Source organism: Heptranchias perlo, chromosome 4 (assembly GCF_035084215.1).
Source record: "Heptranchias perlo isolate sHepPer1 chromosome 4, sHepPer1.hap1, whole genome shotgun sequence".
NCBI classification, from domain to species: Eukaryota; Metazoa; Chordata; class Chondrichthyes; order Hexanchiformes; family Hexanchidae; genus Heptranchias; species Heptranchias perlo.
The window spans coordinates 8825548-8841450 of record NC_090328.1 but is presented as its reverse complement, the minus strand read 5'-3'; the positions used below and the strand labels follow the sequence as shown (position 1 = coordinate 8841450).

At 46.7% G+C, this 15903-nt stretch overlaps 1 protein-coding gene across 1 annotated transcript in view; it reads right to left on the bottom strand.

Annotated features, from left to right (window-relative positions):
* Window positions 1–15626, bottom strand: part of LOC137320423 (hepatocyte growth factor activator-like) — a 55102-nt gene extending 39476 nt beyond the window's left edge. The window contains exons 1-2 of the mRNA XM_067982122.1: window positions 15475–15626; window positions 4727–4823 (exon numbers count right to left, since the gene is read on the bottom strand). Coding sequence (XP_067838223.1) covers window positions 4727–4823; window positions 15475–15537 — 160 coding nt within the window. The 5' untranslated portion in view covers window positions 15538–15626. The remainder of the gene's footprint in view (window positions 1–4726; window positions 4824–15474) is intronic.
* Between the last annotated feature and the right edge of the window lie 277 nt (window positions 15627–15903).

Here is a 15903-nt window from a genome sequence, read left to right as displayed (position 1 = left end):
AGTATGAACCATGTACTGGTGGGTGGTGTCCTCTCGTGTGATGGCGGTATCTGTGTCGATGATCTGGCATGTCTTGCAGAGGTTACCGTGGCAGGGTCGTGTGGTGTTGTGGACGCTGTTCTCCTGAATGCTGGGTAATTTGCTGCGAACGATGGTCTGTTTGAGGTTGGGTGGCTGTTTAAAGGCGAGTAGTGAAGGTGTGGGGATGGCCATAGCGAGGTGTTCATCGTTATTGATGACATGTTGAAGGCTGCGGAGAACATGGCGTAGTTTCTCCGCTCCGGGGAAGTACTGGACGACGAAGGGTACTCTGTTGGTTGCGTCCCGTGTTAGTCTTCTGAGGAGGTCTATGCGATTTTTCGCTGTGGCCCGTCGGAACTGTCGATCGATGAGTCGAGCGTCATATCCCGTTCTTACGAGGGCGTCTATCAGCGTCTGTAGGTGTCCATCGCGTTCCTCCTCGTCTGAGCAGACCCTGTGTATTCGCAGGGCCTGTCCATAGGGGATGGCCTCTTTGACGTGGTTAGGGTGGAAGCTGGAAAAGTGGAGCATCATGAGGTTGTCCGTGGGCTTGCGGTAGAGTGAGGTGCTGAGGACATCTGTTTTTTTAGTTCAGGCCGTTTGTATATTCGGTGGCCCTGTAGGTAACACCTATCTGTCTGAACACTTTGGTTGCCTTGGCAACGGGCAGTTGAAAAGACTACCTGTAATCACCAGGCATTGTTCTGTGATTTATAAATGCGATAGGTTCGAGGATTTCATTTCCACATTCACCTGAGGAAGGAGGAAGCCTCCGAAAGCTTGTGAATTTTAAAATAAAATTGTTGGACTATAACTCACTGTGAGGCTTGACTCAGTCCCTGGCAGAGCTAGAAATGACCAGGCCTGAAATCTCTCCCGCAGGGCTGCCTATTGTCCCCTTCTCTGGATTTTCTGCCTCCCTTCCGCCCTCTCCCAAAGGCACTCCCCCCTTTTCCCTGGGTCTGTACTTGCTTAAAAACATTAATTCTTTAACATCTTCCAGTTCTGACGAAAGGTCTTCAACCTGAAACGTTAACTTTGTTTCTTTCTCCACTTATGCCGCCTCACTTGCTGAGCTTCTCCAGTATTTTCTGTTTTTATTCCACGTCTAACTCTGATCGGACCCTCATTAGACATCCACACGCCCGCACTTTCAGCAGGCATCGCTAGAAGGAGATCAGGAATGAGAACCCTAGTTTAATCTCCTCGGCCATCCCAAGGGTCAATTAGAGCACCCATACCAACGCCCAGGCTGAGGTCGGCTAACTGAGCACAGGCTGAGGACTGAACCTGATACGATCTTGGTCTGTGTGGCTCAGGTACTGTCTGACTCAACGACTTAAACCACCAGAGGGAGCCCAATGCTGCTTGATATCCATTGGTGAGTGTGCACTGCTTTTCATAGAATCTTAGAATCCTAGTAATTTTTGGCACAGAAGGAGGCCATTCGGCCCATCGTGTCTGTGCCGGCCGAAAGAGAGCTATCCAGCCTAATCCCACTTTCCAGCTCTTCGTCCATAGCCTTGTAGGTTACAGCACTTCAAGTGCACATCCAAGTACTTTTTAAATGCGACGAGAGTTTCTGCCTCTACCACCCTTTCAGGCAGTGAGTTCCAGATCCCCACCACCCTCTGGCTGAAAAAATTTCTCCTCAACTCCTCTCTAATCTTTCTACCAATTACTTTAAATCTATGCCCCACTGGTTATTGACCTCTCTGCTAAGGGAACTAGGTCCTCCCTATCCACTCTATCTAGGCCCATCATAATTTTATACACCTCAATTAAATCACCCCTCACTCCTCTGTTACAAAGAAAACAACCCCAGCCTATCCAATCTATCCTCATAGTTAAAATTCTCCAGTCCTGGCAACATCCTCGTAAATCTCCTCTGTACCCTCCCTGGTGCAATCACATCTTTCCTGTAATGTGGTGACCAGAACTGTACGCAGCACCCTAGCTGTGGCCTAGCTCGTGTTTTATCCCGTTCCAGCATAACCTCCCTGCTCTTATATTCTATGCCTCGGCTAATAAAGGAAAGTATCCTGTATGCCTCCTTAACCATCTTATCTACCCGTCCTGTTACTTTCAGGGATCTGTGGACATGCACTCCAAGGTCCCTTTATTCCTCTCTACTTCTCAGTATCCTCCCATTTATTGTGTATTCCCTTGCTTTGTTTGTCCTCCCCAAATGCATTACTTCACACTTCTCCAGATTGAATTCCATTTGCCACTTTTCTGCCCACCTGACCAGTCCATTGATATCTTCCTGCAGTCTACAGCTTTCCTCCTCACTATCAACCACACAGCCAACTTTTGCACCATCTGCAAACTTCTTAATCATGCCCCCTACATTTAAGTCTAAATCATTGATACATATCACAAAAAGCAAGGGACCTAGTACTGAGCCCTGCAGAACCCCACTGGAAACAGCCTTCCTATCACAAAAACACCCATCGACCATTACCCTGTGCTTCCTGCCACTGAGCCAATTTTGGATCCAACTTGCTACTTTCCCTTGGATCCCTTGGGCTTTTACTTTCCTGACCAGTCTGCCATGTGGGACCTTGTCAAAAGCTCTGCTAAAATCCATGCAGACTACATCAAAGGCGCTACCCTAAATCAACCCTCCTTGTTACCTCCTCAAAAAAATGTAATCAAGTTCGTCAGACACGACCTTCCCTTAATAAATCCATGCTGACTGTCCTTGATTAATCTGTGCCTTTCTAAATCACGATTAATTCTGTCCTTCAGAATTGTTTCCAATAATTTGCCCAGGTTAGGCTGAAGGGCTATAATTACTTGGACTATCCCTTTCTCCCTTTTTAAACAACGGTACAACGTTAGTAGTCCTCCAGTCCTCTGGCACCAAACCTGTAGCCAGAAAGGATTGGAAAATGATGATCAGAGCCTCCACTATTTCCTCCCTTGCTTCCCTTAACAGCCTGGGATACATTTCATCCGGGCCTGGCCATTTATCTACTTTCAAAGACGCTAATCACCCTAATATTTCCTCTCTCACTATGTTTAACCCATCCAATATTTCATACGCCTCCTCCTTAATTACAATGTCTGCATTGTCCTCCTCTTTTGTGAAGACAGACGCAAAGTATTTATTAAGAACCATATGCACATCTTCCGCCTCCACACACAGGTTATCTTTTTGGTCTCTAGTAGGCCGTACTCTTTCCTTAGTTATCCTCTTGCTCTTTATGTATTTACAAAACATCTTTGGATTTTCCTTGCCAATATTTTTTCATGCCCTCTCTTTGTTTTCCTATTCCTTTTTAATTTCACCCCTGCATTTACTATACTCCTCTCGGCTTTCTGCTGTAATGAGCTCTCAGTATTTAACAGAAGTTCCCCTTTTTTGCCTTATCTTACCCTGTATACTCCTTGACATCCAGGGGGCTCTAGATTTGGGAGTCCCACCCTTTTTCTTTGTGGGAACATACTTGCTCTGAACCCTCACTATCTCCTCCTTGAATGCCTCCCACTGCTGACACTGATTTATCTTTAAGTAGCTGTTTCCACTCCACTTTTGCTAAATCACATCCCAGCTTAGTAAAATTGGCCTTTCCCCGTTTGAGAGCTTTTATCTCTTGCACTGTTAACTTTCAAATGTAGCTTTGGATTTCTTCCTTCAATTTTAATGCTAAACCATTTAAATTTCATGTCAATTTAATTACATCGTCACATCACTGACTAGACAGTATTACACAAGATCAATCTAAGCAATTGTCTGTATGAGTGTTCAGAACTCGCTTCTCATTGTTCATAACTCCCCTTTTCATTGCTCACACTCCCCTTCTCGTTGCTCACACTCCCCTTCTCGTTGCTCACACTCCCCTTCTCGTTGCTCACACTCCCCTTTTCATTGCTCACACTCCCCTTCTCACTCTTCACACTCCCCTTCTCACTCTTCACACTCCCCTTCTCTTTGATCCAAGCCAGTCGGGGGTTCTGAGAGGATCCACTGCTGAGTATTTAGTATTTAGTTAAATGTAGGGCCCCAAACCGAACCTTGGCACATAGGATCAGGGGGAGCAGGCCATTCAGCCCCTCGATCCTGTTCCACCATTCAATTAGATCATGGCAGATCTGCGCCTCAATCCCATTTGCCAGCGTTTGTTCCATTTCCCTTGATACCCTTACCTAACAAAAATCCATCGATCTCAGTCTTGAAAGTTCTAATTGTGCCCCAGCATCCATGGCCTTTTGTGGGAGAGAATTCCATATTTCTACTACACTTTGTGTGAGAAATGCTCCCTGATTTCTCTCTGAAATGACCCAGCTCTACTTTAAAGGTTATGCCCTCCTGTTCTGGATTCCCCCACCAGAGGAAATAGTTCCTCTCTATCTACCCTATCGAATCCCTTAATCATTTTAAACACCTCAATTAGATCACCCCTTAATCTTCCATACTCAAGGGAATACAAGCCAAATTTATGCAAACTGTCCTCATAATTATCAGTATCATTCTGGTGAATCTGGGCTGCACCCCCTCCAAGGCCAATATATCCTTCCTGAGGTGCGGTGCCCAGGGGTCTGACCAAGACTCTGTACCTCTGCACAACTGAAGCATAACTTCCTCCCCTTTGCAAGGCAAATCCCCACCCCCGCCAACTCCCCCCGCTTAGCTCGGTGTAGACAACGTACACAGTTAATGTAGAATAAACCTTCAGAACAATGGTTCCCGATTCCCTACCTCTGCGCAGGTGCTGCTGAGGATGAGGTGGATCTCGATGTTCATGACCGTCTCTGGGCACCCCTAATTTGGAAGTCGTGTCTGAGTGCGTAGGAGGCTGAGAATCCAAACACACAAAGCATTAACAGCAGCACTCACGTCGCCAGCAGCATGCCCAAAGCCCGGATTTTACAAACTTTACAAAGCTGTTAAATAACATTACATAGAATCTAAAGCACAGAAGCAGGCCATTCGGCCCAACTGGTCAATGACAATGTTTAAACTCCATACATAAAAACATAAGAAATAGGAGTGGGCCAAACAGCCCCTCGAGCCTGCTCCGCCATTCAATAAGACCATGGCTCATTTTCTATCTCAACTCCAGTTTCCCGCCCTATCCCCATATCCCTTGATTCCCTTAGTGTCCACACCAGCCTCGTCCCACTCGAATTACCTCTTCCCACCCTGGCCCCCTGTATCCCTCTATTCCCTTCTCCCTCAAGTATGCATCAGGCCTCCCCTTAAATACATCAATGCTATCTGCTTCAACCACTCCATGTGGTAGTGAGTTCCACATTCTCATCACTCTCTGCGTAAAGAATACCCTCCTACATTCTTTATTTGATCTGTCAGTGGCTAGCTTTTATTTACGCCCACTTGTTCTAGACTCACCCACAAGTTGAAACAGTTTCTCCACGTCCATCCTATCGAACCCCTTCATAATTGTAAAGACCTCTAGAGAGCTGAGATGTGGGATTGGTACCAGGACAAGATGGAGAATGGAAATGTCCCTTACTGGTTCTAGCTGAAAACCTATAGGACTTGCTGGAAGAATGAAAGCAAACAAACTTCATTTGCTGTAATCTATCCAAGACCAGATTGATGGAAGTGGGCAGAAGTAAGTGAACAATATTCTGCTACTCGTTTTTGGGGTGTTTTGGGAGGTTTGCTAGCACTGTTGGGGGGGGTTTAAACTAACTTGGCAGGGGGATGGGATACAGAGTGGAGCTACAATAGGGAGTGATGTGCAGCCAAATATAGAGAAAAAAACAAGTCAGCTTGGAAGACAGGGCAAATATGTGAGGGCAAGGCTGGATGGCATCTATTTTAATGCAAGGAGTCTTGCGAATAAGGTGGATGAACTGAAGGTGTTGACAAACACATGGGAGTATGATATTGTTGCTGTCACAGAGACATGGTTGAGGGAGGGGCAAGACTGGCAGCTCAATATTCCGGGGTACAGAATCTTCAGGCGAGACAGAGGGGGAGGTATAAGAGGAGGGGGGGTCGCAATATTAATTAAAGAATCAATTACTGCCATAAGGAGGGATGATATATTAGCAGGTTCCTCTAATGAGGCCATATGGGTGGAGCTTAAAAACAAAAAGGGGGCAAGCACTTTGATGGGAGTGTACTATAGGCCCCCAAACAGTCAGGGGGAGATAGAGGAACAGATATGGAGGCAAATCTCAGAAAATTGTGCAAATAATAGGGTAATAATAGTGGGGGATTTCAACTTCCCCAATATTAACTGGGATACTCAGAGTGTAAAAGGCTTAGAGGGTACAAAATTCTTAACGTGCATCCAGGAGAGCTTTTTGAGCCAGCATGTAGAAAGTCCTACAAGAGAGGGGGCGGTACTGGACCTAATTCTAGGGAATGTGGCCGGCCAAGTGGAAGAAGTGCTAGTAGGTGAGCACTTTGGTGACAGTGACCATAATTCGGTGAGATTTAAGGTGGTCATGGAAAAGGATAGGGAGGGGCCGGAAATAAAGGTTCTAAATTGGGGGAAGGCCGATTTTAATAGGATAAGGCAGGATCTGGCCAAAATGGACTGGGATCAGCTGCTTGTAGGAAAATCCGCATCGGAGCAATGGGAGTCTTTCAGAAGGGAGATTGAGACCATACAATGGCAACATGTTCCCGTAAAGGTCAAGGGTGGTTCCAAGAACTCCAGGGAACCTTGGATGTCAGGGGATATACGAGAATGGATTAGGAAAAAAAGGAGGGCTTTTGGCAGATACAAAAGGCTAAAGACGGAGGAAGCCCTAGAGGAGTACAAAAAGTGCAGGGGGATACTTAAAAAAGAAATTAGGAGATCAAGGAGGGGCCATGAAATAACACTGGCGAGCAAAATAAAGGAAAATCCTAAGATGTTTTATAAGTATATTAAGGGTAAGAGGATAACTAGGGAAAAAAATAGGGCCCATTAGGGACAAAAATGGCAATCTGTGTGTGGAGCCAGCAGATGTAGGAGGGGTTCTAAATGAATTTTTTGCATCTGTTTTCACTATGGAGAAGGACGATGTAGACAGAGAAATACGATAGGGGGACTGTGATATACTTGAACATATTAACATCGAGCGGGAGGAGGTATTGGTGGTTTTAGCAGGCCTAAAAATGGATAAATCCCCAGGCCCGGACTAAATGTATCCCAGGCTACTGTGTGAGGCAAAGGAGGAGATTGCGGGGGCTCTGACACATATATTCAGAACCTCTCTGGCCATAGGGGATGTGCCAGAGGACTGGAGAACCGCTAATGTAGTACCATTATTCAAGAAGGGGAGTAGGGAAAAACCGGGGAACTACAGGCCAGTGAGCCTAACATCAGTGGTAGGAAAATTATTGGAAAAAATTCTGAAGGACAAAATTAGTCTCCACTTGGAGAAGCAAGGATTAATCAGGGATAGTCAACATGGCTTTGTCAATGGAAGATCATGTCTGACTAATTTGATTGAATTTTTTGAGGGGGTGACTAGGCGTGTGGATGAGGGTAACGCAGTGGATGTGGTATACATGGATTTCAGTAAGGCCTTCGATAAAGTCCCCCACAGGAGACTGGTCAAGAAGGTACGAGCCCATGGAATCCAGGGTGCCTTGGCACTTTGGATACAAAACTGGCTTAGTGGCAGAAAGCAGAGGGTGATGGTCGAAGGTTGTTTTTGTGACTGGAAGCCTGTGGCCAGTGGGGTACCACAGGGATCGGTGCTGGGTCCCTTGCTGTTTGTGGTCTACATTAATGACTTGGATATGAATGTAAAAGGTATGATCAGTAAGTTCGCTGATGATACAAAAATTGGTAGGGTGGTAAATAGCGAGGAGGATAGCCTCAGTCTGCAGGACGATATAGATGGGTTGGTCAGATGGGCGGAACAGTGGCAAATGGAATTTAACCCGGAAAAGTGCGAGGTGATGCACTTTGGAGGGACTAACAAGGCAAGGGAATACACAATGAATGGGAGGACCCTAGGCAAGACAGAGGGTCAGAGGGATCTTGGTGTGCAAGTTCACAGATCCCTGAAGGCGGCAGAACAGGTAGATAAGGTGGTAAAGAAGGCATATGGGATACTTGCCTTTATTAGCCGAGGCATAGAATATAAGAGCAAGGAGGTTATGATGGAGCTGTATAAAACACTGGTTAGGCCACAGCTGGAGTACTGTGTGCAGTTCTGGTCGCCACACTACAGGAAGGATGTGATCGCTTTGGAGAGGGTGCAGAGGAGATTCACCAGGATGTTACCAGGGCTGGAGCGCTTCAGCTATGAAGAGAGACTGGGAAGATTGGGTTTGTTTTCCTTGGAGCAGAGGAGGCTGAGGGGGGACATGATTGAGGTGTACAAAATTATGAGGGGCACAGATAGGATGGATACTAAGGAGCTTTTTCCCTTAGTTGAGGGTTCTATAACAAGGGGACATAGATTCAAGGTAAAAGGCGGGAGGTTTAGAGGGGATTTGAGAAAGAACTTTTTCACCCAGAGGGTGGTTGGAGTCTGGAACTCACTGCCTGAAAGGGTTGTGGAGGCAGGAACCCTCACAACATTCAAGAAGCATTTGGATGAGCACTTGAAATGCCATAGCATACAAGGCTACGGACCAAATGCTGGAATATGGGATTAGAGTAGACAGGGCTGATGGCCGGCGCGGACACGATGGGCCGAAGGGCCTCTATCCGTGCTGTATAACTCTATGACTCTATCTTGAGTTCAGTTTGGGCTTAAGGCCTTTGAATGTGATTTTATGTTGGTGGATCTCAGTCACTCAGTGCTGCCCCCACCCCTACCGCCCCCACCGCCCCCACCGTCAGCTGCACTCAATTATAAACGATCTGACTAGTACAAGTCTCCTCTTAGTCTTTTCTTTTGCAGAGAAAAGAGCCCCAGCCTCCTCAATCTTTCCTGATAGTTGCATCTGACCTGGGATGAATTATCTCTGACTGAGTTAATGTGTAAACAGGATTTGATGCAGTTAAACTAAATAAGCAGTCAGTTAGTGCCTAAAATTCCTGGAGGGACAGAGGAGCCCAGGTGGGGTGGAAGTGCGACTTGATCCTGATGGAAGGAGGGGGCTAAAATTTGGAGTGGAAACAAGACCTGCCGGGTTTCAACCTCATTTACTATGAGAAGGAAATCCCAATCCAGGGAGAAGACAGGTACACTTTCAGCCCACCAACCAGCCCTCCCCCATGTCCCAGCGACAGTTTGGGAGTGTGTCGGGAGGGTGGAGCGTGGTTTCCAGGGATGCCCACCCACTTTGCCCCGTTAGACCCGGTGGAATCAGGCCTGGGCTCCATTGTGGGCCTCCTAAAAGGCCCCAAAGAAGTTACTGGACAAAGGCCGGCAATCCCTGAGGGTTTGATTACCTTCTTGATCTTGGCCCATCATTCCCTTTGGGCCTCAGGCTCTTCCCACCCCACCACCCCCTCCTCCCCCCAGCCGGAGCAGCAGCACCTTGGGCCGGATGCCTCCGTTGCATCTCTACAAGCATGAGCTGTAGCTCCCTTAATAGCAACCCAACCCAACGGCCATATCGCTTGTTTTACGTGTGAAAGTTTACATGACATCTCTTCCTGCCTCATTATCTTTCTTTGCATCAAACCCTCTTCACTTTAAGTTTCTTTTTTGTCAAATATTCATCAGGGTTAATAGAATGGAACATTTGGCAGCGTGAAGCACTCCCAGGTCAGATGCTGCACAGGCCAGTCACAGAGTAAACCTCCCTGTACGCTGCCCAACAATGTATCACGGCTCCAACCAACCAGCAGCCATGGCTCAGTGGGTAACTCTCTCACCTGAGGGTCAGAAAGTTGTGGGTTCAAGTCTCACTTCAGAGACTCAAGCACATAATCTAGGCTGACATGTCAGTGCGGTACTGAGGGGAGTGCTGCACTGTCGGAGGAATGGACATTGGTTAAACCAAGGCCCCATCTGCCCTCTCAGGCGGACCCGGAAGATCCCACGTCGCTATTCGAAGAAGAGCAAGGGGAGTTCTCTGGGTGTTTTGGCCAATATTTATCCCTCAACCAACATCACTAAAAACAGATTATCTGATCATTATCTTAAAGCTGTTTGTGGGACCTTACTGTGCACAAATTGGCTGCCACGTTTCCTATGTGACTACACTTCAAAAGTACTTCATTGGCTGTAAAGCACTTTTGGATGTCCTGAGGTCCTGAAAGGTGCTATATAAATGCAAGTTCTTTCTTTCTATTAATCTTACATATGGCACTGCAGCCTTTATACCCTCTCCCTTGCATGTTTCCTTCATCTGGGAGTCTTCCGCTTCAATGTCCAAACCTCCATTCATCTGGTTCCTCGGCATAAAGGATGATGGGAGCCACAATAAAAGCAAATGCCCTTGTTGCTGGATTTGGTGAAGTATTTGCTCCCTTAGCAACATGTCTGAGCTCTATTTACAACTGCCACGTACGGCGGCCACTTAACTATTCAGAAACTTTATTCAATGGGATTTAGTGACCAAACAGTGGCCATAATCAATAGGTAGACAAAAGAGTCAAAAAATGCTTAGCCAATATTTTAAACCGGGCTGGGCATGTGGAGCCCTTGTCCACACTGGATGATGTGTTGCACTGCTATTTCCAGATGTTGTTAGACTTTCGGTAAAAACATTGACACCAAGAGAATGTAAAGGTTAGCTAGGGATACAAATGATCAGAGAAAAGCCTAAAGAACACAATGCAAGCAGGTAAAGAATTAAACCTTGTAGAACAGAGGGTGCAGGCTGCCCCTAAAATAACAACAACTTGCATTTATATAGCGTCTCTAACCTAGTAAAACAATCCAGGGCGCTTCACAGGAGCGATTGTCAAACAAAATTAGACAGCGAGTCACATAAGGAGATATTAGGACAGGTGACCAAAAGCTTGGTCAAAGAGGTAGCGTCTTAAAGGAGGAGAGAGAGGTACTGAGGCGGAGAGGTTTAGGGAGGGAATTCCAGAGCTTAGGGCCAAGGCAGCTGAAGGCAGGGCCGCCAATGGTGGATCGATTAAAATTGGAGGTTGTGTAGGAGGCCAGGATTGGAGGAATGTGGACATCTTGGAGGTTTGTAGGGCTGGAGGAGATTACAGAGATAGGGAGGGGCGAGGCCATGGAGGGATTTGAAAACAAGGATAAAAATTTTTTAAATGAGGCAATGGTGTACTGGTAGCCAATGTAGGTCAGCGCGCACAGGGGTGATGGGTGAACGGGACTTGGTGCGAGTTAGGATACGGACAGCAGAGTTTTGGATGAGCACAAGCTTATGGAGAGTGAAAGATTGGAGGCCGGCCAGGGGAGCATTGGAATAGTCAAGTCTGGCAGTAATGACAGCGTGGATGAGGGTTTCAGCAGCAGATGAGCTGAGGGAGGGCGGAGATGGGCAAGGTTACGGACGTGGAAATAGGCAGTCTTGGTGATGGAGTCGATATGGGGTCAGAAGATCATCTCAGGGTCAAATAGAATGCCAAGGTTGCGAATGGTCTGGTTCAGCCTCAGACAGTGGCCAAGGAGACGGAGGGAGTCAGTGGTTAGGGAACGGAGTTTGTGGTGGGGACTGAAGACAATGGCTTCGGTCTTCCCAACATTTATTCATATTTATTCCAGTTAACTTCAACAACACAAGCAAGGTAGAAAGTTTTGACTATTTGAGCAAAATGGAACTACAGAACTAACTCTGAGCTTTTCCAATTAGCTGCACTGAACAGCAGCAGATCTAGTTCTGCAAAGGAATACCTTTTATTAAAATTCGTTCATGGGATGTGGGCGTCGCTGGCGAGGCCGGCATTTATTACCCATCCCTAATTGCCCTTGAGAAGGTGGTGGTGAACCACCTTCTTAAACCGCTGCAGTCCGTGTGGTGAAGGTTCTCCCACAGTGCTGTTAGGGAGTTCCAGGATTTTGACCCAGTGATGATGAAGGAACGGCGATATATTTCCAAGTCGGGATGTTGTGTGACTTGGAGGGGAACGTGCAGGTGGTGTTGTTCCCATGTGCCTGCTGCCCTTGTCCTTCTAGATGGTAGAGGTCGCGGGTTTGGGAGGTGCTGTTGAAGAAGCCTTGGCGAGTTGCTGCAGTACATCCTGTGGATGGTACACACTGCAACCACAGTGCGCCGATGGTGAAGGGAGTGAATGTTTCGGGTGGTGGATGGGGTGCCAATCAAGTGGGCTGCTTTGTCCTGGATGGTATCGAGCTTCTTGAGTGTTGTTGGAGCTGCACCCATCCAGGCAAGTGGAGAGTATTCCATCATACTCTTGACTTGTGCCTTGTAGATGGTGGAAAGGCTTTGGGGAGTCAGGAGGTGAGTCACTCGTCGCAGAATACCCAGCCTCTGACCTGCTCTTGTAGCCACAGTATTTATATGGCTGGTCCAGTTAAGTTTCTGGTCAATGGTGACCCCCAGGATGTTAATGGTGGGAGATTCGGCGATGGTAATGCCGTTGAATGTCAAGGGGAGGTGGTTAGACTCTCTCTTGTTGGAGACGGTCATTGCCTGGCACTTGTCTGGCGCAAATGCTACTTGCCACTTATAAGCACAAGCCTGGATGTTGTCCAGGTCTTGCTGCATGCGGGCTCAGACTGCTTCATTATTTCAGGGGTTGCGAATGGAACTGAACACTCTGCAATCATCAGCGAACATCTCCATTTCTGACCTAATGATGGAGGGAAGCTCACTGATGAAGCAGCTGAAGATAGTTGGGCCTTGGACACTGCCCTGAGGAACTCCTGCTGCAATGTCCTGGGGCTGAGATGATTGGCCTCCAACAACCACTACCATCTTCCTTTGCGCTAGATATGACTCCAGCCACTGGAGAGTTTTCCCCCTGATTCCCATTGACTTCGATTTTAATAGGGCTCCTTGGTGCCACACTCGGTCAAATGCTGCCTTGATGTCAAGGGCAGTCACTCTCACCTCACCTCTGGAATTCAGCTCTCTGGTCCATGTTTGGACCAAGGCTGTAATGAGGTCTGGAGCCGAGTGGTCCTGGCAGAACCCAAACTGAGCATCGGTGAGCAGGTTATTGGTGAGTAAGTGCCGCTTGATAGCACTGTCGATGACACCTTCCATCACTTTGCTGATGATTGAGATTAGACTAATGGGGCGGTAATTGGCCGGATTGGATTTGTCCTGCTTTTTGTGGACAGGTCATAACTGGGCAATTTTCCACATTGTCAGGTAGATGCCAGTGTTGTAGCTGTATTGGAACAGCTTGGCTAGAGGCGCAGCTAGTTCTGGAGCACAAGTCTTCAGTACTACAGCCGGGATGTTGTCGGGACCCGTAGTCTTTGCTGTATCCAGTGCACTCAGCCGTTTCTTGATATCACATGGATCCGTTGGTTGTGGAATCGCTTCGCTCTGTCTGTAGCATGTTGCTTCCACTGTTTAGCATGCATGTAGTCCTGAGTTGTAGCTTCACCAGGTTGGCACCTCATTTTTAGGTACACTTGTTGCTGCTCCTGGCATGCTCTTCTACACTCCTCATTGAACCAGGGTTGATCCCCTGGCTTGTTGGTAATGGTAGAGTGAGGAATATGCCGGGCCATGAGGTTACAGATTGTGCTGGAATACAATTCTGCTGCTGCTGATGGCCCACAGCGCCTCATGGATGCCCAGTTTTGAGCTGCTAGATCTGTTCTGTATCTATCCCATTTAGCACGGTGGTAGTGCCACACAACACGTTGGATGGTGTCCTCAGTGCAAAGACGGGACTTCGACTCCACGAGGACTGTGCGGTGGTCACTCCTACCAATACTGTCATGGACAGATGCATTTGTGACAGGTAGATTGGTGAGGATGAGTTGAGTTCAGATGAAGGCGGCCCTTCAGCCCATTTGAATGCCAACCCTACTGTCTTCCCATTATAGCATCCAGCTGGTTCTTAAATGAATCCAGTGACCTAACTTCAACCATTCTTCCTGGCAACCCGTGCCAGCGGTAGATCACTGTTCATTTCTATTTTTACATAGAATTACATAGAATGTCTAACACAGAAACAGGCCATTTGGCCCGCTGGTCTGTGCCGGTGTTTATGCTCCATAGGAGCCTCCTCCCTCCCTACTTCATCTAACCCTATCAGTATATCCTCTATTCCTTTCTCCTTCATGTGTTCATCTAGCTTCCCCTTAAATGCATCTATGCTATTCGCCTCAACTACTTCTTGTGGTGGCGCGTTCCACACTCCATATTTGCCTGTTGATTGTACCAGCTGAACTATCGCGCAGTGGGGGGCGGTTATTTTCTTAAGTAACAACTACTTCAATCACATCGTTCACCTGACGAAGGAGGAAGCCTCCGAAAGCTTGTGAATTTAAAATAAAATTGCTGGACTATAACTTGGTGTTGTAAAATTGTTTACAATTGTCAATAAAATTGGGTACTGCAGTGTAACGATTATGTTACTGGACTGGCAATATGGAAGCCTGGACCAATAATCCGGTGAACGTGAGTTCAAATCTCACCATAGCAGTTTGAGAATTTTGAATTAAGTTTAACAAAATTCTGGAAATAAAAAGTTGGTACCAGAAAAAGTGACCATGAAGCTGTTGGATTGTCATAAAATCCCAAATAGTTCACTAACTTCCTTTAGGGGAGGAAACTTGCCGTCCTGGGCCTATATGTGACTCCAGCCCCACACCAACGTGGTTGACTCTTAAGTGCCCCCTGAAGTGGCCTCGCAAGCCACTCAGTCATATCAAAATCACTATGCAGCGGTTCAAGAAGAAGGCCCACCACCACCGCCTTCTCAAGGCATCTAAGGATGGGTATTAAATGCTGGCCTTGCCAAAGATGCCCCCCATCCCAAAAAGAATTTAAGTTTAAAAATCTACATGGAATCATAAAATTTTCAGAACAGGAGGCGGCCATTCATCCCATGATTGCAGTGCCAGGGCTAGTTCTACATTAGAGCTACTTATTCGGATCCCCCTCCCTGCTCTCTCCCCTTATCCTTTCACATTTCTGTGATTGATTCAGCTTCAATAGCCACCTGTGGTAATGTATTCCACATTCTATCCTGAGTGAAAAACAAATCTTCTAATCTCCCCCATTATGCTTCCAACATCAGTCCTGAAGTTATCTATAATCTCTGATCAAATTTTACACGGCACAAAACCTATGAACGACGTCTTTTGGATGAGTCATTAAACTGAGACTCCATCTGCCTTCTCAGGCGGATGTAAAAGTCCCTGGTACCATTCCTAGAAGAGCAGGAGAGTTCTCCCTGGTGTCCTGGCCAATATTTATTCCTCAACCAACATCACTAAAACCAGATTATCTGGTCATTATCACACCGATGTTTGTGAGACCTTGCTGTGCGCAAATTGGCTGCCGCGTTTCCTACATTACAACAGTAACTAGATTTCTAAAGTACTTCATTGGCTGTAAAGCACTTTGGGACGTCCTGAGGTCATGATAGACGCTATATAAAAGCAAGTTCCTTCTAATGTGCATTTTCAATTGGAGGCGCTGTACAAAGAGAGCGAAGATGAACTTACCTGTCCCATCAATCCAACCGCAAGGTAACAGCAAGCAAGTACCACTGAATAAAGTGCTGGCATGGCGTCCTGATCACATTCAAATCCCACTGATTTCTGTAACTCCGACACTTGAGTTGCCTAACACTGGTGTCAACTGGAGTTCTAACAACCAAATGGTCAGGTGACTTGCTGGAAACCCTACACTACTTTGACCCAGTTCTAATGGAGGGGGAGCCGTGTAATCAGCATTGGTAGCTCTTCATTGATCATTAACTAAATGGTTACGAAAAATGACCAAACGTATTGAAATGAATAAGAGAATTTCAACAACAAAAAAATGTCTCATTGGCCTTTGCAGTAAAATATCATCTGATCAACAGAAAAAGAAGCTTCTGGAAACCCTAAGGCTGACTGGTGACACATTAACAGCAACAATTTCTATTTATA